The following is a 27,204-nucleotide window of genomic DNA, read 5'->3' as shown; positions in this document are numbered from 1 at the left end:
TCGTTGGCGGCGGAGGCGCCGTGATTTCGTCAGCTAATCGGGCAGCTGGCCGCGACCAAAGTTCTACAGCGATTCCAGGCACTCTATTTCTATTACTGTTTATTACCATTGGATGCTAAAACGCGCCGGAGGCACGAAAAGCTCACTGAGCTAACCGCACGGTCGCTGTGCAGGCGGCGGCCACGGCCGCGAAGTGGCCCAGGCCGGCGCAGGTAGCTCGAGTGATAGCTTGTTACCGCTGCACGAAATTGTCCCCAAGTCCCTACCATGGTAGCTTACATGAGAAAGGAGTTAATGATGCGATGGCGGGTTGCATTAAAAATTGTCATCTGCACCGCTTACGAGAGCGGCACTCGAATATCCGCCGCAGTGCTGAGCCGAACATATCTGTAGGCGGACCTGTAGGCAGACCGGCCGGCAGCTCCCAGCGCGCGTCTTGCCACCCACCGTCTCGAGCGTCGCGCGTCGTTCTTTAGCCGCGGTAGCATTTGCACTCGCAGCGCCTCCGTCACATCCACGGTCGCTTTTTAATTAAGCGCCTCACGAGATCAGTACGTGGGGGCATTCGCAGAAACTGCCGTCGATGCGGATTCGACAGTGCTACGGCGGCTCTGCTCTGTGATATCCCTCCGACGGTCACGTGGTCAGATTTGTTCTCACAAAATCCACAAAATCCATCGTTTCGCGGCACTCGCTGAAACCGAAACTGCGACTGGCCGCATTGAAAATGCCTCTAATTAAACAACCGCCGCACGCTGAAGCAAATGAGGTTTCTACAGGTTATAAGTAGGTCACTAGCTACTTATCGCAACAAAAAAAAAACAAGATGCAAAATTTTTGTGTCAGTGCCCCTTTATCCTATTCCTTCGGGAATTCGCAGTGTACCTGTATGTTAGGTTTATTTGGGCTGCATGGAAAACTTTCGTCAAGAAAAAGAGAGACTTTGCGATAATTGCTCCCAAAAATAAAACGTTGGTGAAGTAGCTAGCCCCGCTACGTTGCCACTACAAGTCTCCAATAAATCACAACTGTGAGAAATCAAACAAACGAGACCAATGCTGTCTTAATTTGGTTTCTTCACTTTTGATATTCAATTTTGTTAAAATACGCGTTTTATTAAAAAACATACTACCGATACTACCTTAACGTTTTGATCAATACCGTTGTTAATTTTTTTTTCCCGCAAGGAGCGCTAGTCACCGACCCAAAAGAAAATCGGGATTGAGAGAGGAGTTCATGGATAGTAATGGGCGTACGCAACAGGCATTTACGGAGTAACGGTGGCTCTGATTGAAATATGGCGGCCGCCTTTATCATTGTCAATGCATGGGCGAGGTGAAAATGCATACGATCAAGCGGGCTGTGTAATATTATGCCGACAAACGCACGAAACCTCCTTGCGTTAAAACTGTGTGATCACGCCAACCAGTGACAAAAGCAATGGTGAGCTTGGCAGACCACGAGACGTTCGAGGTAAGCTTCGTCGAGTTGATTACACTAAAAATCTGGCATCGGTGCTCGCCATCGCGGACAGTTCATTGACTGATATGATAGTCGTTCTTAGTTTGTTTTATTATTTGTGAGGCTCTAAGAACAACCGGCAGATTTGTTACTTAAGCTGCTCGGTGCTGTGCTGAACTAGAGGATGGCTGCAAAGTGTGCTTAGAAAAGTACAAAAATTTTGTAGCATGTGACAGTTCATTTGCCCGTCGCTCGTTCATGGAAAAGCAGTTTGTTTTACATTTGTCAGTGCTGATTCTTTACCCTTTGATGCGTTATTCACAAGAGCATCCGTTCGGTCCGTAAGTGCTGTCGAAGCGAGTAGCGTTACAATACTATCGCGGTGTTAGGACAACGTCGGTGTTTCGCGTACTCAGACTGGTTGATCGCAGCTATTTCTGTCAAAAACTGCTTAATTTTACCAGTAACGCCAGGTGTTAGGACTGATCTCCTGCTCTGAAGCGGTAACTGACGCATTCGAAGGATATGTCAAAAATGTGGTTGTACCTGACGGATAACGACGATATCATGGTACTGTTCATGCTGTTATCGTCGCCTGATGGTGTCGTTAACGTTGTCTTGCGTGTTTGTTTAAATTGTCACCCTCTTTACTGTTACCCTTGTACTGTTAGCTCCCTCCTCCTACATCCCACCCTTTCGCGCTGCTCGCACGAGTTTCTTTCCGCATATTTACGAGGGGAAAAAATGCACTATAGCTTATGTACGTACTTGTTAAAAACCACGAAAAGTTTGCTAAGTTCAACTTTGTTGAAATGAAGGAAGGGAAAAGAAAACACGTTAAAAAGCGCGCCTATGAATGGTTTTAATTTTCAGGGATATTTGTGGCGCCGTGAGCTTGAATTGCAAGCTACATTTTCTGCTGCATCGGTGCATTCAACGTGACCTGCCTGTGAAGCCTAGCCTAACAGTTCGAAGCTACCTCAGTACCAAATCAAACTGAAAGCACTAGTAAGCTTATTTGGTGTAGGCATGTCTAAATCAGAGACTGCAGTTGTCTTTTAGAGCTTGTGTGCATGTGTAACCAGAGCATGCTGTGCGGAATCCAGTGACACCTATTTTCTTTCGGCACAGCACTGTTTCTGTGGAGAATTTTAAGGAGTTTAATTCAAGTATAACGTCTCTGAAATATATTTCAAGTGCGAATTTAATTCCGTTTTCAGACCCCATTTTTGTTCAATCTTTTAACACGGCAGTGTTAAAGAGCTTGTGTCAGAGAAAAGTTGGTGGCATTGTGCCATGACAATCCTGATTGATCGATAGGGCCATAGTGAATGCGATTCACGTCGTGTTATTCAATGAAGGCCACAGGTGTGTTTTTGTGCAGGGGAGGGTGAGGGACAAATATAAACCCTCTGCGGGGCTTCTGTGTGTGCTGCCACATGGCAATGCGATACTTTGGCGTTAAAGATCGTCTGTCTGGCAGAGCGGGAAGTTTTCACCCATTGTGGAGTCCACCGAAGGGTGCTGCGATCCTGGTGTCATCATAGGTCACTGAGAGAGAACTACCAGTGTGGAGAGCTCTTTTTAAGGCAAAGGGGCCCTTTTTAAGGCGCTGTCGTGTTCAACTATTAGAGTTCGAACTTAAGCATCCCCCAAGTTTTTAATAGTGCTCCCAACATGCTTGTACTTTAGAATGATGAAGAGTGTGTGGGGTCAGATTTACCATCCTTGCCAAGCCATACTAAAACACTGTGTTACCATATTTAGATCCCCTCAGTGCCATACTCGCTTGCGACTGCCATACGCCGGTAGGCCAATGAAAAGAGACAGTCTCCGCGGTTTGAAAGTCAAATTTACCCTCCCTCCATCCTTCTGAGCCTGAAGGCCAATCCGTCAACTAAGCGCGAGATGAACTGACCCCTGTTTCCATATGTGGCACACAGAATGAAAAATTTTTCATCAACTCCTAGCCACATCAAAATGGTCGGGAACCTTGGTTCATCTTCAGGGCGGCGGTCCGGCCAGACACTCAGTTCAGTCAGCTAATCAGGTATGTGTGTACATTGCAGGCTTCCACAGCTGAGAGTGTCAACTTCATGTACAAGGACGCAACCCCCCTGGTCAACCCCTGTACGGCAACGGCCGATCTCGAGCCACCGTTCCGAATTGTGGCAACATCTGGGGCCATCATATTCGAGGTTTTAAGTCTTGTGAGTCTCTCGTCCAGTTCTTCTGTTGCATCCGGATCTTCTATTTGTAGTGTTAATTAACATCTTTGTCTTTGGCCCCCACTTAGGCTGAGTTATGGCATGGTCACTGTTTTGCTGCGTGCATCATTTGTGGTGTGTTCTTTTGAGGCTGGCTCTAGACTATGCAACCCATTGCTGCTGAATAAAGATGCAGCGTGGTGTGCACTTTTCGTCTTCCGTACACTTCACCTAAAAACAGTATCAGCGTCTTTTTGTGGAGATGTTCACGACACACACTTCTGAGTTCAAAAGCCTGTAGTTGTTTGGATGCTGAGCGAACACTTTGCAAAAGTTGGGAACACATCAAGGGAAGCAGATGTAACGGAACTGCTTTGGCGGCTATAAACCATTGCTTTATTTTTTGCTAATCGCCGAAAAGAATCTGCAGTGACAGGCATACCTTGTAAGTAACTTATGCATTTGACAGATTAATTCCCAGCTAGCACCACATTTACACTCGTACCCGCCGCGCTGGCTCAGTGGCTTAGGCGTTGTGCTGCTGAGCATGAGGACACGGCTTCGATTCCCGGCCGCGGCATCCGCTTTTCTGATGGAGGCGAAAAGCAAAAACGCCGTGTATGAGATTTCGGCAGACGTTAAAGATCCCCAGGTGGTAAAAAATTAAGCCGGAGCCCTCCGCTACGGTGCACCTCGTCACCTACGTTGTATCGGTGCGTTAAACCCTACAATCAATCAAGATTTCGGCTCGTGTGGCCCACATTGGCAAGGAACGGTAGAAACATGTACAGTATAGGCGGGTAATTCGAACCGTAAGGGGACGCCATCTCAGTTCAAACTAATGAAAGTGAGCACTAACAGCAGTAAATTTCAATTGAGGAGCCATAAGGAATGTCAACACTTTGATGCTCGAAAAAGCCTGTGACTGCTCCTGCCGTTTGTGCCTAAAGGCGACAGTCAGGACTTTTTGCTCTAACAAACGAACGTAACGGAAAGCCTCCTCTTCGTCTTCTAGAAACCTTAAGAAGAGACGGCCGGAATTTCATCCGGCAATGACTTCTTAACGGACAGCCGCACTATGCTTCCTGCTCATCTTTAATAAATAATAATAATAATAATGCTTTATTGCGCAAAATACTGAAAAAATACAAGAAGACAGGCCTGCCAAAGCCGCATCGGGCTTGAGCGGCAGCGCCTGGCAGGCAACGGAAACCGCAAATAATAAATAACACTGACACAAGTGCTAAGCATAGTATAGCAGAACGCTCAAGTATACATACAAAGAAAAAAAAAAGGAAAACAAGTTGACTTACGACTCATAGATTACACCCGACAGAATAACAGCACTCGAGATTTAAAATATCAGCTTGTTTCCTAAACGGGTCACAGCTTATCAGAAATTAGTCTGCAAGAGCTCGAACGTTATACAACACACAAACAGTGTTTGGCACACGCCACCTGATATGGTTTAACAGAACGTGAGGTGCTGATTAAAAAAGAAAACGGGATTGTAAAAGGTCAATAGTAACTGGACAGAAAAGTATATAGCATTGCTTTGAAGGCTGAAGGTGTTTGATCCGATAAACACAATTTCGGCAAGACTGCACCCTAAAATGCAAATTATATGTTTACACGACGTAATACCTTTTTTAATGAGCGTTTCGTTTTTACAGAAAAAATACTGTGCGGCAATTTGTTAAAGTAGAAAGGGGCATAGTAACTATGCATTGTTCTCGTCATAATTGGCAGCGACAGACTCTATGCTTCTGACCAGAGATATAATGCCCGTGTCTGTCAGCGCACGACACACCACTGTACCTGCCTCGTCATCGACTGAGTTCGTGAAGAATTCGTCTTCCAAAACTCCCGCCTTGTCGGATTTATATCCCTGTCACACGGTAAATCTAGTCATTCAAAGTGAATGGCATTAGCTGTTAATGACATTCTGTGTGGGTCTGCACACTAGAAGTTCGTTTAGATTCCCGCCCCAGTGACTTCATGGCAGGCGTCATGGAACGCACGATTTGGCGGGAGAATCAAAATTTTAACATAAATTGATTAATTTCTCAGTGAATACGGCATCGTTTGCTTCCAGCCAAGCACTGGGGGCACTATAAAGCATGAAATCTCTCGAATGAAGCAAACTTGTATTTTGTCTGCATGGCCCCTTTTTAAGGAATTTTATAAGTTGAAACTATCCAGTTCAGAGTTCGATAGATTCAGAGTTCGGCAGATGAACTTTGGTGTTTTAAAGGGGGCGTGAAGAGAAAATGCATTTGTCTTTGCTTAATTTTGTCTGCTTGAACGACCTTTCAGGAACATAAATCCCAAATATTTTTAGTGAACGGTTCATTGCTTCTGGAATGTAGGAGGTGCCTTTGAAATTCTCATTTTGAGGTGCGTTGCAAGCGACCATGCGGGCATTGTCAGTCGGCAGCGCAACTAGGAGTGACGTCACGTCAAGGACATTCAACGCATTCAACGTTTTTTGTGTATATTGTTCCGCACAGCTGCAAACCCAATGTTCTAAAAATAATGCATCCTTTATTCGTAGCTAAAAACAGTTTTCTATCAACGTGAGCGGTGTCGCTACTGCTGCAGTTGTCTGGCAACCATTGTAGCAGAACTCACACCTTCTGGCTGTTTGTACGGCTTGTATTCAGTTTCCTTGCTGAATTTCACGTTGTTTTGCCGAATTCTCTTCGGAATCTTACCTTTTTTGTATGAAATGGCACAAAACCGCTCAAGCAAAAAAAAAAAAGAAAAAAAGAAAAAGAAAGCGCCCCGTGTGCAATTCAAACTTGCGGCCGCTGGGCCAGCTCAACGTTTTAGCCAGCCTGCGTGGAAGTCACACACTTTATCCACTACACTATTGACCTGAGAAGCGCGTAACGAAAAACTGCATTTGTAACCCAGCACTACGATGTGTTTTCATAAGTTCTAATCAATCCAGAGCTTTAACCGCCAACTTACTGTTGAATGCTTCTGCAGTAAGCCAAAGGGGAGCGTATACAATCAATGAAACAGCATTAACAAAGTTGTTTATTGGAGGAAACACGAAAGCAATCGAACTGCGTGATGGTGGGACTCGGCGACTCGGCGCTGTATTGCTGCTCCTCGCCAGTTATTTTTGCGCTTGATGAGGAAATGACGGGCTGGTTTTAAGTTCTGACTACTCGAAGTTCCTTTGATTAGCGTGTTTATCTAGTAAATTCTCATTTTAAGCTTTCGATCGTTTATCTCACCAGGTCAAGTGTTTCACGTTCGGGCATGTCGCATTACAGGCTACGTAAACAGATGTCGGCAAACTTGCGTAAGAATATCGGCTAGAAGAACGACAGTTTAAACTCGTGCGAAACAGCGTTAACAGCTTACAAATACCCAGTTTACTTTACACGTGGTTACTCCTGCCTGCGCCACTCGCTCGTGTTGCTGAAAAGTTCGACCATGTTGATCAGCCGTATCAGAGATCAGACATCTGTTCAGTTGCAGGCGAGTTTCATCATGGCGCTGATGTTGTAGTTTATCTGACCCTTTGCAAGCCTGCTGTATGCTGACATGTTGTGCAGATGATGGAGCACTGTGATTGGCTTCTTACTGACTTACTCAAACGTCACTTCACGAGTTGAGGAGGAAAGCCTCGGTGAAACAGTAACTGCATTTGTTTTCCTATTTGCCGATATCGGGCAACGAAATGGGTATGCATTAGGAGAAAACAGCGCGGTTCTCCTAATCATGTTAAACCAACACGCCCAGATAGCCACGTTAGGGTATGCATTGTTTGTTTATCAAGGTTTCGTGGTTATAAGCACCCACACAACACAATTTTTTTTGAAAATCTGTTCACGACCCCTTTAAAAGGAAGCTGAAGCTCTTGTTGCATGTTATGGATACCGTGTGGCAGCACTGTGTTCGTAGCTCAGTGGCTTAAGTGTTTTGCTTCGAGCACAAGGATGCGGGTTTGATTCGCGATCGTGGTGGGCGCTTTTCAGATGGTAGTGAAAAGTGGAAGTTCCCGTGTGTCGAGATTTTACCACTCGTTAAAGACCCCCAGGTGGTCAAAATTAATGCGGAGCCCTTCACTACAGTGCACATTATAGCTGAGGTGTTTCTTTTGTGTGTTAAACCCCACAATTTGAATTTAATTGTTTTGAGCCCTCAACTGACCAAATGCACCAATATAGTCATGCTGACAGCATTGACATGCCACGAGGGCTGGCATGTTGAGGTACTTTGGTACCTGCATCATTCATTTATTAGGCACATAAAAGAATGAATTTTAATGTTAACATTTCAGCTGACTCTTTATGTTTTAGGGCCCCATTGTCAAGCTTGTTAAAAGACGAATTAAGGTGCAAAGTGGCACAAAGGTGGCCAGTATCAACAAGACCCAGCCGTAGCGTTATACATCGGTGTCCACAAAAATTTCTCAGGGCTGGGGGAGGGAACTGTACCTGATGTATTCAGAGAGGCACGTCTGCCAAATGATCGAATAAAAAAAAAGAACAAGAGTACACATATTTTAGGTACATTTCTAAACAACACAAATATCCAATCAGCCTCTGCGCCGACCTTCACACTGGTTCCAAAGCTTCTATAGGTTTGAGAGATGAGGTCAGAGGGAGAGGAGGGCCCTTCCTAATGTGGGTAACTCTGGCATTGTGCAGAAGTATTGTGAGGTGAAAAAAGGGAAATAAGATGAGCGTCTCTTTACAGATGGTTGAGTGGACATTGCAGTCTAGCGTGGCCCATTCCGTTTTGTAAGCGGTACAGAACTGAAAGCACTCAGCGCCATCTACTGGTTCGCTTTCCACACTGGCAACATTTTTTGGGCCGACTGCTAAAAGGGACCCGCTGTTCAAACCTTGCAGCTTTGAGGTAGCGTCTCTGGTTCCCGTTGTAACATTCTGGGTTCAAGTCCCCCCAATGCTAAATGTTTTTTTTTAAACGTAGAGGTCATTATTATGTACCAATGTTCCAAATCAATATGTGTACCCATATTTTTCTAAGTAAATAACTGGTATGGCATGTTCCACATTGCTTTAGGTGTGGAGTGCAGCCTATTGTTCCACATTGCTTTAAGTGTGGAGTACAGCCTATCGCTGAATAACTGGTATGGTATGTTCCACATTGCTTTAGGTGTGGAGTGCAGCCTATCGTTCCACATTGCTTTAGGTGTGGAGTGCAGCCTATCGCTGCATTAATTGATGCTTTACGATGTGCAGGAAGGGCCTCTTCTGTATGGTTTATGAAGTGGAATATCGTGACCCGGTTGTCTCTCTGTCACGCATGCATCCAGGTTGGCCTGGTCGTGCTGAGCCTTGCGCTGCCGAGTGTCCTGGATGGCGGTGGTGGGGGCCGGTCTCCAGGGGACGCCTACTCAGTGCTGCTGTACACACACACAGCCCTCTGGGGCCTCATGATGCTGCTGGACTGCTACCTGCGCCGCCAGCACAGCATCCTCTACTGCACCGGATACATCTCCTTTTACCAGCTCACCAAACGCCTCCGCCGTGCCACCGTCTACGTCGTGTCAGCCGGTAGGTGTCTGTTATTCCATAAGCCACATCAAAAGCTGGGATTTTGTTCTTCCATTCTTTTTTTTTTCCTTAGTGCAGCAGCGAACTGAAACTGGGCACTTACGTCCTACAGCTCACTCGGCCCTTGCGGTGGGCAAGCCAAAAAGACATACGCTTTTTAAGTGCAGAGCACCTTAGGGGCTCGCCTTGTCATCGTAGCTCGCTCAGCGTACCCAACTAGAGCCACACGGCATTCCGTCGTCGCCGTGTAACCCAAATGCTGTGAAGGCCAAGCAGTTTATGTAGTCATAAGTGTTCGAAACTCGTGAACCACTGGCACTTGTCATACATCTCCCCATTGTTTAGTGCAAAGAAAACTGCAGGTGCATGAGGCAAAATATACATAATTAACCGGCAGTGCCCACGTTCGTTTAGTTAGGAACACTCGTTGGGTTGGTTTTTACGATAGTAAGCGAAAAAAAGGGGCAGTGCAACACCGGCACGTGCGGGAGGAAAAGCAAGCACAAAAAAAAATTACACCATCTTCCCGTAGGGGAACCCTGAGTAGTATGCGGAGCAGCCATGGGGTCGACTGAAGTTCCCATTAGTTTTCAGTTCGTCATTTCCGTTGACGTTCAGGTTCGCGTGCCTTCGTTGTATCAGTAGCTTTTTGACGCAGTTTGAATGAGTGAAGGACATAAGGCGCGTTCGTAGCACATGCTCCCGTCTCGGTTTGTAGCGCAGTGGGAAGAGCGCCACGTACCTCCCGTTGCGGCCAGAGAGTCGTGGGATCGAAACCGGGCGCCGCTTAACTATTTCTTTTTATAGTGGACTGTGCTGACGTCAGGCCAAACGCTGACAGGGCTGAAGAGACGCGCATGCGCAGTAGAGTGCGGATGGCGGACGACAAGGGAGGGAGGGACACAGCCCCGAGCATGAAATGCTCCGCATCTAAAGGAACAGAACTCCCGCTGGCGCAGTTTCGGCCAGGAGGTGCGCGAGCACTGCGAAGGCGGGAAATTTGAATTGCTTTAGTGCTATTAGTGAGCGGATAATGGTGGTAGAGCCCATTATGGCGAATCACTCTCTGCACTTCCGACAGCTTTCACATTGTGTGGAACGGCTTTAATTTTTTGTTTTTTTCTTATGTTTACCAACACCGGCACAGCGGTGGAGTAGTTTGTTGAAGCTTGGGAGGAATGAATGGCGATTTGAACGCCAAGTAGGGTGACTTATATTACAGTAAAACCTCGTTATAAGAGACACGGTTACAAGGGACACTTGGTGATTAGAGACATTTGAAAATGGTTTGGTTGGTCTCCCTATGTTCCCCATGTTAGCAACATCGCATACAAGAGACATGGTTACAAGAGACACTCGGTTACTAAAGACAACATTTTCAGCTCCCTAGAGCAAATTATTCACTTTTTATAAGAGACACAACCTGAAAACACTCACGCAAGGCGGCCGACGTCGTAGTACAAACCACACGCGTAGCAATTTTCATTCCCTAGGCTCGATTCTGTTCCGTTCCGCAGCCAGATGTCATGCCTCGCATGGTTGCGACTAGCGTCACTAAATAGTGATGCTAGTTGCGACTATTTTCAAACTACAGCGATTCTGCAACCATGCGCGATTGAGTAGTATTTCCGTCTCGGCGTCCACAGCACGCGTCGAAGTCGGACACTTGAGCCGTCGCCATGTTTCCATGAGACTGCGTTGTACGAATCGTCGGCAGCCCAACGGTGGCGGGAGGGAAGGCGACCGTCCCGACTTCTTGAAGCGAATCTCTTTGCCACGATGGGATTTCGCACCTCGCTCATTGCGGGCTTTCTAATTCGGCCGCTATCGCTTCACCCCATCTCCGTCGGCAGTTAACATCCCCTGCACCCCCCCCCCCCCCCTTACCTCTTATACCGATGTTTTCCGGACGGTCGAATTCTCAAGCAGTCTCGCCTGATTGGCTGCGCACACAGCTATGTGTGACGTTTTTGCGGTCGAAGCCAATTACATTGGACGGCGTGAGAACGCAACCCTGCCGAAATGAACCTCGCGTAGCGCGAGACCCGCGGGAGCGGGACGGAACGGCAACGGCAGAAGGGAAGCCATCTTGACCTTCGTTACGCCGCCTTGACTTTCGTGCGGCGCTACGTTTCACAAGCGAGCAGTGCAGCACTCGTGAAGCGTGCGACATGTCAACAGCAAAACGAAAGCAGATCTCTCTGCTGGATAATCTTGAAATCATAGGCGATGTGGACTCCGGACAAAAGCAAACGACGGTTGCGGAGAAGTTTGGACTTTCCCGGAAGTCTGTCAACGCCATAATGAAAAACCGTGAGGCAATCTTAAAGCAACAAGAGGACGGTGGACTCTCGGCGAAGCGAATCAGACTTGGGGAGCCAGCTATCCAAACGTGGATGAAGCCTTACTGTTGCGGCTGCGAGACGCGCTTGCCAAGAACATTCCCGTGAACGGTGTGCTGCTCAGGAAACGCGCCGAGCAACTAGCGTTCCTTCTCGATTGTGCCGACTTTAAGTGCAGTGAAGGGTGGCTCGATCGCTTCAAAGCTCGCAACGGCATCTCGTTCAAGTGCATCTCGGGAGAAAGCGATTCAGTTGACTTAAACTGCGTGTCCTCGTGGAAAGATAGTAAGCTTCCTCAGCTACTTCATGGTTACAGCCCCGATGACGTGTTCAATGCAGACGAGAGCGGCTTATTTTACAAAATGAGGCCAGGGAAGACTATGTCATTCAAGTCAGATGCGTGCCACGGCGGGAAACGGTCCAAAGAGTGGGCGAGCGTTCTATTTTGTTGCAACATGTCGGGAACGGAGAAGGAGCGTCTCCTCGTGATAGGGAAGTCGAAACGACCCCGCTGTTTCAGTCACTGGCGTCACATTCCCGTCACATACGAATCCAACCAGAATGCATGGATGACGTCCAGCATTTTCAATTCCTGGCTGTTAAAATTCGACCAGAAGATGGACGCTCAGAATCGCCATGTGCTCCTCTTTGTGGACAATGCTTCTTGCCACACCAAAGTCCCTGCACTGAAAGCCACAAAGGTTGTTTTTTTTCCTCCCAATGCCACATCTCACCTTCAACCTATTGACCAAGGGGTTGTGCACTTGGTCAAGTCACAGTACAGGACACGGTTGGTGGAACGCCTGCTGTTCGACATGCAGCAAGACCGTGCAACTATCATCGACGTGAGGTTTGCCGTTGAGGTAATTTCAGCTGTCTGGAATGGGCTAAGAAGTGAAGTGGTAAAAAACTGTTTCACGAAAGCTGGCTTCAAATGTGGTGATGTGCTGGAAGAGGGGCTTCAGATGGAAGACCCCGACAGCGACAGCCTTGAGAGTGAAGCTTGGACCCTCATCCAAGAGTCTGCGCATGTTCCAGAGTCCTTTCAAGATTTTGTCTCTGCGGATATGGACCTCGTGTGCCCTGAGGAGCTTACGGATGAGGCAATCGTGGCACAAGTGAATGGCGCAGGTTTCCTTGACGATGAACTGGAAGAAGAGGACGAGGAGGACATTGCGGAGCCAAAAGTGTCAGCAGTGGAAGCTGACGAGCACCTCAGGGCTCTACAAAGATACTGTCAGCAACAGGAAGGCTTACAGGATGAAGTCTTCTACCTCCAGAAGTTGGGAAGATAGCTCCTTCAGTCTGCATTCTCCAAGAAGCAAACTACCCTGAAGGACTTCTTTCAGTCATCCTGAGTAATTTTCTGTTGACGGGATCAAGCAAACCTTGACGGTGGTATCTCATAAAGCGATCCAGTTCAACTCCTCAGTGTTTTTAGGATTTTTGGATACAAGAGACCTTGGTTACAAGAGACAATTTCCGGCTCCCTTGAGCGTCTCTTGTAACGAGGTTTTACTGTAGCAGATTAGAGTGTCGAGAGTGCAAGTATACCACTCCTGGCAAGGGTCGTTTAGTCACCTGGAGATAACAGGAACCCTGAGAACAGGTATCCCTACGATTTGTGACACCTGAAATTGAACGTCTTGGCTTGTGACATTGTTCTCATTTTTAAGTTTAAGTGCTTTTCCGCCTTTGCTTGTTAAGTATTTTTCTGGGGAGAAGAGTAAGGTGAGTGACCTGAAGACGTAAAATGAATGTGTCTGGACTTTTGTAGGACAATGTTTTTGACAGACATGAACTATACAGGGAGTAAAAACAAACCAAACAGGCTGCCTCACCGCCACAAGCCAGTACGCTTCGCCTCAGTTTCATTTTCTGTGCACGTTTTGCCTTTCTGGTACCGTAGTCAAAAATGTTTACTCATGGGAACAGGAAAGCTGTGACTGCTGCTACAGCAGATACATGTATGGAACAGCTTGTGGCAGGACGGAGATATTTGGTCTCTTATTTGCCTGCTCAAAGCAGTTCTGAGCAACTCCAAGCTGTTCCATATTGTCTTTGCCAGAGCAGCTTCGCGTTGGCTCTGCCCACCACTTCTGGAGCTGCTCAGTCGTATTTCACATGCACCAGGGAGCAGCTCAGAGCTGCCAAAAACTGCTCTCGCTGCTCAAGAGAAGTGGCTAGCAGACGGGACATGCAAAAGGACACTCGGGGTCTCGTTTTCTGTTCTCGCTTGTTCTGACATCAGTTGATCTTCTGCTCAGTTCGAGAATGGCAGCCTCATCTGGTGTTCCTCTGCAGCTCATGATTATAAACAACGTTGAGACACCTTTGACAAAGATGGGACACCAGTGTTTTACGAAGGGCACCAGGCTTTCATGTCTGGCGGTACGTACATACAAACGGCGATGTTTGGACACTGTCGCGGAATGTTTGAATGACCGCTAACTGAAGCAAATGCGATGAGATTTTGCATCGGCTAACATCCCAGCGTGTGAATTTCGCCGCAGATATGCCACTGTTTCGTCGAGTATCTCCAAAATTGCAGGTAGGGCACTGTCTGTGTGAGGTAAATAGTCCGTTTAGACTGGCCCGTGCACGCCTCACAGAACTTGTTCAGCCGCAACCAGAATACACTTGAAAACAGCGTCTCGTCTACCTCTATAACGGATGCCTTGAAACACGTGTGAAAGGTGCATTTGGCTGCGTTAACAACGGTGCTGGACGCAACTGAGAAATTTTTTGGTTACTTCAACCGACGTTTTAAAAATTGGTTGTAACAATTTCTAACAAATGACAATTATCAGAGTTCTAACTTTGCATTGTTAAGTGAAGTTAGACTCAAGCAGTTGACAAACAGTCTGCTCCTCTGCAGTTAGCCTGCCGCGCTGGATCACTGGCAGCTCAGAGCAGATTTGAGCTGCTGCTTCTAGTGACCCACTACGTAACTTCCTGACCAAGAGCTGCTTTGAGCTGCGTTGAGCAGGCAAAAGGAGAGAGACCTGTTATTTAGGTGTTGTGAACTATGTCAGCTGGCTGGCTGTCAGCTTTTGCTCAAGTTGACGTATTTCTGACACGATCACCTTAGTGGCAGCACTATGTGGATGTTGGCTCATTTAGTGCTTGGTCACGAGTAGTAAACACGAGAGCTGTCGCCTTGTCTCAAAACCAGAGTCTGGAAGCTACATTCTAGGGAGGTGGATAGGGTTGCTGAGGGAATATCAAAATGAACCTGCTAGAATTGGTAGATCGTGACCTCGTACAAAGAGTAGTGCACACAGACAGCCACCCTGGCTTCTTTAAAGTGCAGAGCACTTTAGCGCTGTGCCTTGTCATCGTAGATCGCTTGCTGGACCCAAGTACACGGCGTTCTGGCGTCGCGGCGTAACCCAGAGGCTTCGAAAGCCAAGCGGTTTGTATAGTCATAAGCGTTCGAAGCTCGTAAGCCGCTGGCGCTTGTCATACGCCTCCCCGTTGTTTAGCACAAAGAAAAACGCATTTGCGTTTGAGGCATAATATATGTAATTAACCAGTGGCACCCGCGTTTATTTAGTTAGGAACACTTGTTGGGTTGGTTTTTACGATAGTAAGTGAAAAAAAAGTGGCAGTGCAACGGCGGTATGTGCGGAAGAAAAAGCAAGCACAAAAAGAACAGAACTCCCGCTGGTGCAGTTTCAGGCAGGGGGCGCATGAGCACTGCGAAGGCGAGAAATTTGGATTGCATTGGGTGGTAGCAGTGAGCAGGTAACTGCGCTACGGCCCATTACGGCGAATCACTGCTCTGCACTTCCGACAGCTTTCACATTGAGTGGAATGGTTTTAATTTTTCCCTCCTGCCCCCCCTTCAGGCAGCTCGATGCTGGTGGTGTTGGCCGTCCTGGTGGACAACTACTGCCACGACCGGAGTGCCGCCTGCCCGTCGTCCGTGCTGCAGCCTATCCGCTATGTGCAGATACTCCTGGCACTCGAGGCGCTCGTGGCCTTGCCCTTCCTGCTCAAGTACCTCGGTGAGCAGGGCTGCACTTTGTGCACCATTTGCGGCCCTTGGCTACACGTTCTAGCTGACGATATCGACAGAAGGGTATAGTGACCCACTGCTCTGGTGCGTTCTCTTAAATGGCCCTCCCAGGCAGGCGTTGGAATGGTTGTTCATTCCTGGGTACATCTGTCGTCTGCTGCCATGGGTGTTTGCCACGGAAGTTTTCATTGGCCATCCCACCCTGCGGCTGCTGATGGCACTCTGTAGTCTCAGTCCCCAATCCTCCGTTTTCCACATAACATATTACTACACTACAGAGCTCTTTCCATGGTGAACAGGATGCAGTGAAGCCGTTAAGTGTCACGTTCACCAAGACCATTTGTGACTTTTATTGTCGTTTGCCAACAAGTATGCTTCGCAGCAAAGACAATTTTGTATTCAAACTTTGGTAACACATGCTATGGTGCGCGTATCTTAGAAAAAAGAAAATACAGTACATTTCACTGCTGCGGTGACTGTACCACTGAGCTGTTTCACATATACTTCTTGTACTGCTCAAAAAGATGACAAATGGGGCTTGTTGGTACTGCTTCATCTTGCATTGTGTTGGGGGTTGCTACAATGGGACAAAAGTAAATGCGTGGATGAAACAGGTCCACCTGTCCGCTTTTGTCTCACCGTTGTAATGCCCAGCACAATTCGAGATGAATGCTTCTTATACTTAGCTAGTTCATAGCAGAGTTGCAATTTTTTAAAGGACTACACTTCCAGAAAATGGCCAGGAACCCAGCCAGAACCGTCAAAAAGCAGATTACATGACGTTTCCTGATCTCACAATTTCCTAACCTTTGGGAGCTTTTTCTCAGTTACTAGTATCATAGATATGTAGCAGTTGCAGTTTTAGCAGAAATGACATGAAGCTGCAGCTTCCGAAGCCATTTGAACAGCCTCTCCAGGTTTGGTAAAACCACCATAAAACGGGTTTCAACGGGCCCATGTTTTTCCGGTACGATACATAATACTGTGAGCCTACCAAATTTCGTTAATGTAGTTGGCTTGGAAGCATGCTACACCACAAGCTAAAAATGATTGATCTCAGTATTTTTGAAATCTGCATTACATGAAATTATAGCCATATGATCAGGAATTGACTCAAAGCAGCTTTTTCTTCATGTGGAAATTGCCGTCAAACTGGAGAGCTGGAATTTTTTGAAACAAAGGCCATCTGTGGAGATTTTTTCTTTTTTTTTTCCTCCTGCAAAGTAAACGTGAGGGAAAACAGACTGCACTTTCAGGCTATTAGCTGATTTTCACATAACTCATAAAGATATGATAAAAAAAACAATAAAAATACGTGTGGTTTGATATTTCATGTGATCTGCCTGTTACGATAGCAACTAGGTGTCACAAACAAACATTCAAATTATGATCAGCACTGTTTGAATAGTACTTTTCATATTTTTTGCAGTGCTGTTTTAACTTACCGAGTCGGTCTTGAGTGTAGTTTTGCAGATTATCACAGTCCTCAGTTGCACTTCTTTTTATTTTCCTCTACAGCTATACCATTTGCTGTGTGTGGGAACAGATTAAGAATGTGACTGGCATAGCAGTTGAAATAAGAGAGCAGTTAAAAACGAAGTAAAATAATGAATAAATTACAATCTTTCCCTCTGAGTGAGAAATGTAATTATCATCTTTCCAGACATTACGTGATAATTTTCATAACATCTGCGTGGCAAAGGCAGGGATTGTTCCAAAGTGGATACAGACAAGGTGTGCTGGGCTCATAGCTCATCTGGGTATGCAGGCAAACTAGGCTTTTGTTTTGGTGTTGAAAGGTAAAAGTCAATTGAAAATATATATACCGTATATTGCCACATATAAGTCGACTTTATAAAGCTTAGACTTTATACCCCCACTTTAGACCCTGGATCATGAAAAAAGGGATATGCATTGTTCCTATAATAATATCAAAAAAAAAAAAAAACAGGCCGCATTTCTGAGAAAGAGAAAATGCATTTATTGGACGTATCTTGTACGGTTGCACCGACAATGTTCACGTCACCGCCGCTATTGTGCACTTCACAAAAGCTTCGCACACCCACTGTGCCACAGTGCTCAAAGGTGCTTGCTGTACTCGCCCCGTCAGTGTCTGGGGTTTACCATCCTGCTCCATCCACTCGTTGCAGACTGCCTGCCATCCAATCCTTGAACTTTGTTTAGAGCAACGTCGAGAGGTTCAGAACAGGAGCCAAACCTCGAGGGTCCCGGTACAGTCACTGACTTAGGACCCTTGTCCCTAGTGTTCTTACTTACGTACCGTATTTACTCGACTCTAGGCCAGCCTCGATTCTTGGGCGGCCCCCGAAATTCAGAAAGTGAGAAAAAAAAAAAAAAAAAACTTACCTTGAATGTAAGCCGAATGAAAAAAGGCACTGGACCGAGACTAGAACATGCACTTTACTTTTTGCAGTGCTTGTCGCAGCATGTTCAATGCTCACTCTCAGGCTGAACCGGAACCGCTTCATAAAACGAGTGACCCAGCCTAGCGTCACTAAATAAGCTACACTTAACCCAGCCCCTGCTGGCTTTGAACTGAGACCACACGACGCCTCGAATGTTTACGATCTCCCTCGCCTTTGCCTGTATTATCTTCGTCGTCATAGTCACTCCACCTTATGGTTCACAATGTTCAAACAGGCAAAATGGAGCCTGAAAGCCATAGAGTTCTAAAAACCCATTGAAAACCTGCCGGCTGCAAGTTTGTGGCCGTGAGATGGTGTTGAGTGTCTAGCGGTGGCAGGAAAGCCGCATCCTCGAATCTAAGCCGCCGACCCCGGACTTTCGTAAACGACTTCTTAAAAAAAAGTATCGGCCTAGATTAGAATAAATAGGGTACTTTTCTAATGCACCTCAATAAGTTTCTTGTTCTTCTTCCTAAAACTGCTCGGGGTGATCACCAATTGACACTCAGCATTGGCCATTGCTTTCTTCGCACGTTCCGTGATGTGCCCACAAAATGAGTTGAGCACCAACAAGCTCTTTGGCTTTAGGAGACTACCTGGGCGCTGGAGCCAGACAAGGTGGAACCATTCTAGGACCACCTGTTCCCCTCCCCCCCCTTCAAAAAAAAAAAAACCTGTTTTGTTCACGCAAACAATCACTTTTGGGGGAAATTTCTCTCTGGGCACTGGGCATTGCTTTGCATTTAAACACAATGAAAGGAAAAAGTTTGTGGCCATCGGTAGTGCAGCACAGCATCACAGTAAATTGGATATGCTTGTTGCTGTTGTCCTGAGATTCACTTGCCGCTCACTTGCTGCTATGAAGTGTCCTGTTGGACACTTCATAGTGAATTGGGGACAACGCTGCTGAGTGCTTGCTAGGCCTGCCTGGCATGCTAATGCAAGCAATGGGAGTGTACAGCCAGCATTGCAGCAAATTTGCAGGGATCACGGAAGACAATCCAGAGCCTATGTCAAAGCCGAAGCTGATTTCGCTGGTCGCAATTTTTCATGGCCCATCTTGGATGACGTCTTTAAATTCTAGAACTAAGATGCATACAGAATTTGTAAAACAACTTTTTAATTATTGCTGCTATAGTGCAAATATGTGTACTAGAAACATCGTTTGCCAAGGTTTGCTTAAATTAACTCTCTCTCTCTCTCCCCCGCCCCCCCAATTCGCTAAGGTCTGTGTATAGGCCTATCCGCCTTAATTTGGCAACCCAATTTTGAAAAAAAAAATAGAGAGAAAAAAAGAAAAGGTCGAATTGTATGTGGCAATATACAGTAGCATTTTTAATTTACAAAAGCCTTGCCCACATGTTTGCCCAATGAGGTGACAAGATGCCCCTTAACCCTTTAACCACCAATTCAACTTCCAAAAAATGTACCAAAATCGCCAATTTTTTTTAAGCAGTCATATTTTTCCCCATGCAATTCTGATTCTGAAAATATATTGCATGAATAATTTCTGTTTAGAATTAGCACAGAAATTACAAAAGAAAAAAACCTGCTGCGGGGGCGGCTTTGCCTCTAATGCATGCCGTGGTAATGAGTAAAAAAACGTACTGAAAGTCAAAGTATTTATTTGGTACAATCACGGTAACACACAGAAAATTGCACAGACGTTCCTTCATCGTAACAAAAGCTTTCATGACTAATAGTCGCTCTTTGTGTGGTAGATTTCGAAGCATGGTGTCACACAAAGCCCGACTTGGCAGTCCTTGCACCAGAATCGCGTTTCTTTGCGTGCTAATCTTCCCTTGAAAAGCAGGAGGCTCTCATCAAGAAACACATCCTGTTCTGGCACATAGGCATCAAGGAATGCCTCGTTCAGCCTTGTGATAACGGGCCACAGCTTCCATAGCCGGGGGTGTGGATGAGTAACTTCATCCATGGTTTTGAAGTTGGTGAAATGAAGGCAGCGCATCAACGCGTTGAAGCGGTTCCTGCTCATGGCTTTGCTGAACACTGGTGTCTCCAAAACTTGCTTTGTTGACCAGTACATCTCAACTTGAGGTTTGCCGACAATACCCTGCAACATTATCAGTGCAAGAAAGACCATAATCTCATCGCATTCTACCGGTTTCAATGTAGAACCCCGGGCAGCAAAGTACGCTACCGCAAATTGGTTTTTTTCCGTGACGGTTAGGTCAATGACGTCGATCCCAGTCAAAAAATACATGAAACCAGCCGAGAATGTCATTTTCGTTAGTGGGCTTCCGCAAGATTCCGGGCACTGAAAAGAAGGGAAACCGTGGAGGTGCAGGTGGCGGGTTATCGGTGTCCACGCGCTGCCACACACGTGCACTGGTCAGTGCGTCACTCTCGTTGTCGTCATCATCGCCGTCGCTCTTGTCGTCATCTGAAGCAATATCCAGGATAAAGTCATCTATGTCACTGTCGGACACAAAATCTATTTCTTCACCAACGCCGCTTTCTTCACTGCTCCAAGAAGCACTTCCTTTTCTTATCGCGTCGCCGCCACCGGCATTACTTTTGCGAAGCGCCATTGTGAAATGGCTATTTCGCGCCTTTCGCGTGTGAAAGGCACGAAATTCAGTTTTCCATAGACAACTACCGCCATCTGGGGTTGAAAATGGCAAGCAAAGCAATTGACGACCGTGATACGTCTTTGGTGGCAGAAGGAGCGGAAAATCGGGCCGGACGAGCGTGACTCGTCGTTGGCGATATTGGTACAAACTTGGGTGACGAGTACAGCTCGGGGTTGGCGGCTAAAGGGTTAAACTGCCGCTGATGTTGTTAAAAGTCACAAATACCTACTTTTAATGGCATCAGTGAGTTAATAATTGTAGTGGAGTCTGTTGTAAAGGTCGTTTAACGGTATTCCTTGAACAAGACCTGTCCCACACATTTCCCTCATTTCCCTGTTCCCCTGCAGTGATGACGCTGAACTTCCACAAGAACAAGCACAGGTCAGACGTCCAGCACGATGAACTCCTTCTCAGCTTCATGCACTCACAGTCGTCTGTTGGGGACCTGGGATTTAGGTGAGTGCCTATTTGGCGCTTTTCGTCAGCCATGCATGAGGCAGTTCCCGCTCTTTGTTTTTTCATCGCCTAAATAAACTGCAGTGTCTACCGTCTGCCAACAAGGAAATTTTTAAAGGGGCCATGCAGACAAAATACACGTTTATTTTATTCGAGAGATTTCGCATTTTATAGTGCCTCCAGCGCTTGTCCGGCACCAAGCGATGCCATATTCACCGAGAAATTAATCGATTTAGTCTAAAATTTTTATTGTCCCACCAAATTGTGTGTTTTCCTAACGTCTGCCATGAAGTCACAAGGGCGGGTTTTCAAACGAACTTCCACTGCGTCATTAGGCTCTGCGTTCTTGCTTACCGTCAGTCCTCCCAGATGGTGCTACCGTAGTAAGCCACTGACCGTTGCCCGCCGTTGCTTTGTTTTTGACCGTACTGGCTCCTGGCTTGTTTTTGTTACTGTAGAAAGTAATCGTTACGTGAAACATGGGGTATGCTCAACAAACAGGGTCACGTAAGACAGCGTCGCTTACGCCAAATCGGCCAGTGTCGTGTAAGACAACTACAAAGCGGTGGGCTACTGTGCAGCTAAAACAAGCATAGTGCGCCTAGTACCAGCCGCAGTGCACATTGGTACTTCTATGTTTGCATTTATTTTCGTACCCTTCATAGTTTACCCCACCATTCTTCCTGCTGTAAAATGGATATGCATTGCATTTAGGTGCGAATAGCTCGTTCGGCAACCTTATAAGCCCTGCCTAATTTCCGTTTGCTTTTGCTGGCCTCAACCAATTGCACTGCTGGGCATATGACATCATAGGTTCTCTCGCGGAAAATGAGCTAGTGGGTCACATAGGCATTCCCTTTTTTTCCTAATTATGAAGCTTATTTGAGCCAAGTGTACGTTAAAAGTGGTGCCAGTATGATTCTGACGAGGCAATCTTTTGAATGAACCGAACTTGTCTTTTGTCTGAATGGCCCCTTTAAGGTCTCTTGCAGACTGACAGCTGCCTAGGTTACGTATGAGCCTTCAGAGTGATGCTGAAAGCCACAGACGTCCTGATGTACAAGTTTTTTGCCTGCTTTTTCACATCATGCTGGCTTTCCTCAGTGAAATCCTGCGAAGCAAACTTTGTTTCGGGGCACCAGAGCAGTTGTGTGTGCGTGATATTCGTAGAGTTTTAAGTCCATTACAAGTAATTGTCACTTATCTCGATATAGACAACCCTGCTACATAAAATGGTCTAGAATTGAATGTAGAAGTACGTGGGGCACTAATTCCAACTTTATTAGGGAAATAGAAGATGTGCCATTAGAGTCTGTTTGTGTGGGGAAGAAATATATGCTACAGTTTTATAACCTAATTCGCGTCTGAAAAAGTGCATTACAAAAGTCTTCTCCACGGTATAGCTAAGTTCAGAAACACCAATTGGCATCGTTGGCCCATCCACCAAAGTGGGTTTCTCTCAGTTATGGGGGGAGGAGACGATGACGAATGCCAGTAACGATGCTCACTAAAGGTCTGAGCTGAGGTGACACTGACAGCTCTGCTGTAAAAAGCCACAGGTGCTACAGCCCAACTGGGCACTGACAGCTGACCATGAACATGCTTGATTGGACATTGTTAAAGAATTACAAATAATATTGAACAATATTTCACTAATAAACAACCAGCAGGCAACCTTCGTGGCGATTTCAGCATCGATCAGCTTTTCCGCAACTGATGCGACATTATCCCTTTCAAATATTTTTCCAGTGCCCATGGTTTCGTACTCCGTCGGCTGTCACTGTGCAGCATTCATGCTCAATCAGCCGTTACTGGTCTTGTGGGTCTGAGCTGGATACAGCAGCCTCCCAAGAGAGTGTCACAAGTCGTCGGTAGTTGTGCTTCTGGACATAACCCGCAAAACGGAGAAGCCTTCTCAGCATTTATTTGAGTTCACAGAGCTCCGTCTTGGGTCGTCTTACTCTGCAGGCTGCTGCAAACCAGATCTTAGTCATCATCAGCCTATCCATGCCCACTGCAGGGCAAAGGTCTTTCCCATAGATCTCCAATTATCCCGGTCCTGTGCTAAGTGCGACCAATTTATCCCTGCAAACTTCTTGATCTCATCTGCCCATCTAACCTTCTGCCACCCCCTGCCACACTTGCCTTCTCTAGCGGTCTGCTCTGTTACCCTTAATGACCAACGGTTAACTTGCATTCACATTACATGCCCTGCCCACGTCCATTTCTTCTCAATTTCTACTAATATGTCCTTAGCACGCGTTTATTCCCTCAGCCACTCTGCTCTCTTTTTGTCCCTTAATGTTACACCTATCATCTCATCACCTAAGATCTCAGTCAGTGCCGTGAAATGCCATTGTGCATTCCCCTTGGAACAGTCCCCACCAAGCCACGCCGTACTAAGTTGCCCACAGAAACAATGAATGAAACAGTTGATTGCAAATGATAAGCCACTTGTAGCAGACTTCTTTTTCCACGTTTTGTACTTGTTAAATGGTCGTGGCTTCACATTTGTGTTGCTGTAAGTCTTCTTCAGTAACGACCTAAGAGATGCTGAGCCCAAGGACGCGGGTTCGATTCCCGGCCGCGGCGGCCTCTATTCTGATGGAGGCGAAAAGCGAAAACGCTCGTGTGTTCGAGATTCGGCACTCATTAAAGATCCCCTGGTGGTCAAAATTGATCAGGAGCCCTCCACTATGGCGTGCCGCATTGCTTGTGTAGTGTCGCCGCTTTAAACCTCACAATCATTTGACAATCTAAAAGAACTGGGTAGACTTTTGGAGGTACGAGGGTCACTGTACTGTTTCCCTCTCCTGTTCTGCTTAGTTTGAATTATTTCGAGATTCATCGCAAAAGTTAGTACTGTTCTTCTCGCATTCTTCTGCATCATGATACCATGCCCTAACAGCAGAGAGGACACAAAGCTGACGCGATTTCAGACTGTGCTGATGCCCAGTGCTTTTTGCTGCCATGGCCAGATCGTGTGCCTGATATACCTGTGCTTGGTGTCGTGAGGTTTGACTGCAGTGGTGTTTCACACCTTTGTAACTAATGATTACTGGTGTACGCTCAATGCATTTCTTGCGGGTTGCACAAAACTAACACATCATGACACCTTGAAGGGACCCTTCAACACTCTTTGAGCAGTCCAATAAACCTGCGCGACAGTTAGATTACACTGCCAGGAATACCTGAGCCCAATATTACACGTGCGCGTGAAGCGGTGAGTGTGCAAATTGCTGCGAAAGACTCGCAAAAAACCAACCGCGCTCTCTTCAGTTCTCCTCATTATGCACCCCTGGCATGGCCTAAACAACGTCATTGAGGCCATGGCTGTCCTCTTGGCTGTCGTTGATCAACTGCGCGGCTTATTTCTTGCATTTCCTGTGATGATCCACCGTTGTCGGCGCTGTGTACCAACCGTTTCTGTGCCTGAACATGTACGCACAGTTTTGGCATTTCTTCTGTGTTTTGAGTGCGCGCGAAGTTTGAGTGATGAGCTCAATACTCCCCTTTCAATGGGACCACTTGACAACAAACGTTTATAGCTTCAAAAACACCCTACCAGCCTGAGTGCGCGCTTGCGAGCAGGTAGCCGTGTTTGCTTTTTTGTGGCACCAGACGAGAAATAGACCCCTTTGTGTTGTGGAGGAAAGGAGAAAATTCCCCGGTGTGTGATATATCGAAGGCCGCCGAAGAGAACGCCGCAAGCTGCCCCCTTATCTGGGAGAGAGCGCGCAGCTTTTGTTGCGTTGTCGAAGGTCGAGTTGGGAGGGAAAAATTATGCGCGATTTCTCACCTCGCGTAGTTTCGGTGATAGTGAACGGATTTTCGTTATTCTTGCGGGAGGAGATTGGTGGGGCATTAAGACTTTACCCCAAAATACATTCCGAGTAGTCAATGGTGAGTGCTGCGGGGTCCCTTTAATTAAGCTCATTTGTCAGAGTGCAAAGCCTAATTTAATGTACCCGGCTGCTGTATTATGGCAGCATAACACTAAGATATATTGCGAGTAAAAGTGTTCGAATTGAAGAATTATTTACCGTGTTTACTCGCATAATCCTTGCACTTGTTTTCCGGTAGAATCGTAGAATCGGTGGGATGTTAGGGGGTGTGATAATTTGTGTGGAGAAAAAAATTTCGAGTGGTAAACACGAGCTTAACTAAGATTTGAATAGGTATTATAACCAAAACTTACAAAGTGCAAAGTGCAAAGGTTTTGTGAAGTTTTGCACTTCTTCGTTGCGGCCAGCCGCTGCTCAACTTCACCATGCGGCGTTTGGTAGTGGGGGACCCAACCATGAACAGTCCTAATCCGTGTCAGTGCCGCTGACATTGCTGGTCCTTGCCTCGTTGTTGCCTCCAGATTCCACGTCAGCTTCACAGGCGTCGTCTCTATTCCACACCAAGTGGTCTTCAGGCGCATCCAGGGCATTCGATTTGCCCGTATTTTTGAAGTTCTTGACAACGAAGTCTGCAGCGATCATTCCCCCCACTTCCGATATCCAGCTGTACAGCAGCTCCGCCGACGGTCTCCTTATCTTGCCGGCCGTCGCCGGAATGTGCTTGTCTTCGGCCATCCACTCTGCGTACAGCCTTTGAATGTTATCTTTGAACTGTTCAAAGACACATCCAAAGGCTGCAGCATAAATGTTAGGGCACCTGGAATGACAGCCAGCTCAGTGCTCAGCTCCTTTGAGTTTGCGCTACTTGTCGGTCACCTTCAGTTCCTCGTGCTGCCTTCCCCAGTGGCGCACGCTGAACTCATTGACACCGAAGGGCCTGCTTTCGGCGCCGTTGCCATGCTCTATAGTGTATTTGATGGCTTTCAAGCTGGAGGCGGCGGTATAACTGGCGTACCATTCCATGGCGATGTGGCACCGAAGCCAGCACAGAACTAAGTGATGAAAAACTTCTCGAAATGGTGGAAGCGAGCTCTCGGCAACTGCTTGGACTGACTGCTGCACCTCCAACGAAGGGATGATCGCGGTCTGTGCAAAAGCCACCTAGTAGCGCGAACGTGAAACCTGGCCAACGACAGTGTGGGTAGCGTTTGAGAGATGGCACTAGGCTGCCATGCGCCTGGCGCGCCTGGATACACCGCGCTGTCCGCCAAACAGAGTGCTGGCGAGTGCCTGCATCATGTGGGTTTCGCAAGCAGATGACTCGCTGTTGCAATTTTGCAGGTGCGAGGATTGTGCGAATAAACAAAAAATTTAATTTTTGGTGGCTCACATTAGGGGTGTGAGCATTTGTGTGAGTCGGTGGATTACGCAAGCAAATACAGTATTTCATTCTGAAGTCTGCACTGTCTTTTGCAGTTACGAAGAGTGAGTAACACCTTTGCTACACAGCAACTTTCATTTGACAATTGAACACTCAAAAGTGTGCCCTATGGGTTTACAATGGGCCATTTGATAGAGAATCGTTTCAACAGCCTCTTGAAGACCTTTGAAACGGCCGTGTAGCAGAGGTATAAGACAAAATCAGGGTATTTGTTGGAGAGACTTTGTAACTGACTGAGTTCATCTCTTGCATTTCAGGGACGGTACCTATCTCGAGGATATTGTAGAGAAGCAGTCGGACATGATCAGGTACCTGAAGAAGTACAACGCGTTCCTCGGACGGAAGATACTAAGCCTCAGCATTGAAGTGAACAACTTGAGGCCCCTGGCAACTTGCTAGGAATCGGCGGGTTGTGTGCCTGTGTCCACGTGTGTTGTGGTGTCTTGATTTGTCATTGGAATGTAAATACTGTTGTTCCTCGATTTTATACACTTTCAGTAATGTTTAAGAACTGTTTAATGTTGTTGTTTCTTTTATAAGCTTTTTGGCTGTGAAGTAGTGAATAACATTTTAAGTCAATTTAACCAAGCCTTTGTTAGAAAATGCTTTGCTGAGCTCTCTTTGAAAGCAGCTTGAAATGTGACCCGTCCCTTTCTTCTTTGTGGGTTTCCTTTTTTTTTTTTCCCACGGTCACATGTGATTTCACTAAAGCAAGGGCGGTCAGCACCTGCTTTGTGAATGAGCAAAGTGGCCCATGCGAATGCCAAAAACAAAAGTAGCAGACCTGCTTGTGGTAGCTCTGCTGGTGATAATGCTGATTGTGTGATTTCTGGAGTGTTGTAAAAATAAAGACTTTTGTTTTAAGTGACAA

General features: G+C 46.6%; 1 protein-coding gene across 3 annotated transcripts; it reads left to right on the top strand.

Moving 5' to 3' along the window:
* Window positions 1-1,242: 1,242 nt before the first annotated feature.
* Window positions 1,243-27,204, top strand: LOC144172736 (transmembrane protein 192-like). Of its 3 annotated transcripts, none has more exons than XM_077701351.1 (6): window positions 1,246-1,473; window positions 3,531-3,671; window positions 8,968-9,208; window positions 15,402-15,560; window positions 20,939-21,047; window positions 26,591-27,204. In XM_077701351.1, the coding sequence occupies exons 1-6, from the start codon at window positions 1,441-1,443 to the stop codon at window positions 26,730-26,732; spliced, it is 825 nt and encodes a 274-aa protein (XP_077557477.1). In that variant the 5' UTR covers window positions 1,246-1,440; the 3' UTR covers window positions 26,733-27,204. The 3 variants fall into 3 exon arrangements, with proteins under 3 accessions (XP_077557478.1, XP_077557477.1, XP_077557475.1); XM_077701349.1 differs by lacking the exon at window positions 1,246-1,473 and adding an exon at window positions 1,911-2,031; XM_077701352.1 differs by lacking the exon at window positions 3,531-3,671 and having other exon boundaries at window positions 1,243-1,473.

The sequence above is a fragment of the Haemaphysalis longicornis genome, unplaced genomic scaffold (assembly GCF_048455015.1).
Source record: "Haemaphysalis longicornis isolate Haplotype H1 unplaced genomic scaffold, Haemaphysalis longicornis Haplotype H1 scaffold_256, whole genome shotgun sequence".
Classification (NCBI taxonomy): Eukaryota; Metazoa; Arthropoda; class Arachnida; order Ixodida; family Ixodidae; genus Haemaphysalis; species Haemaphysalis longicornis.
Note: the sequence above shows the minus strand (reverse complement) of the source record. Positions and strands in the feature narration are given on the sequence as shown.

Bases quoted from the DNA above. Each gene is read 5' to 3' on its own strand.
- LOC144172736 (XM_077701349.1), top strand. From the start codon at position 1,987: ATGTCAAAAATGTGGTTGTACCTGACGGATAACGACGATATCATG. The intron at 3,672-8,967 runs GTGAGTCTCTCG...GCATGCATCCAG, and splicing joins TATTCGAGGTTTTAAGTCTT to GTTGGCCTGGTCGTGCTGAG. The intron at 9,209-15,401 runs GTAGGTGTCTGT...CCCCCCCTTCAG, and splicing joins CGTCTACGTCGTGTCAGCCG to GCAGCTCGATGCTGGTGGTG.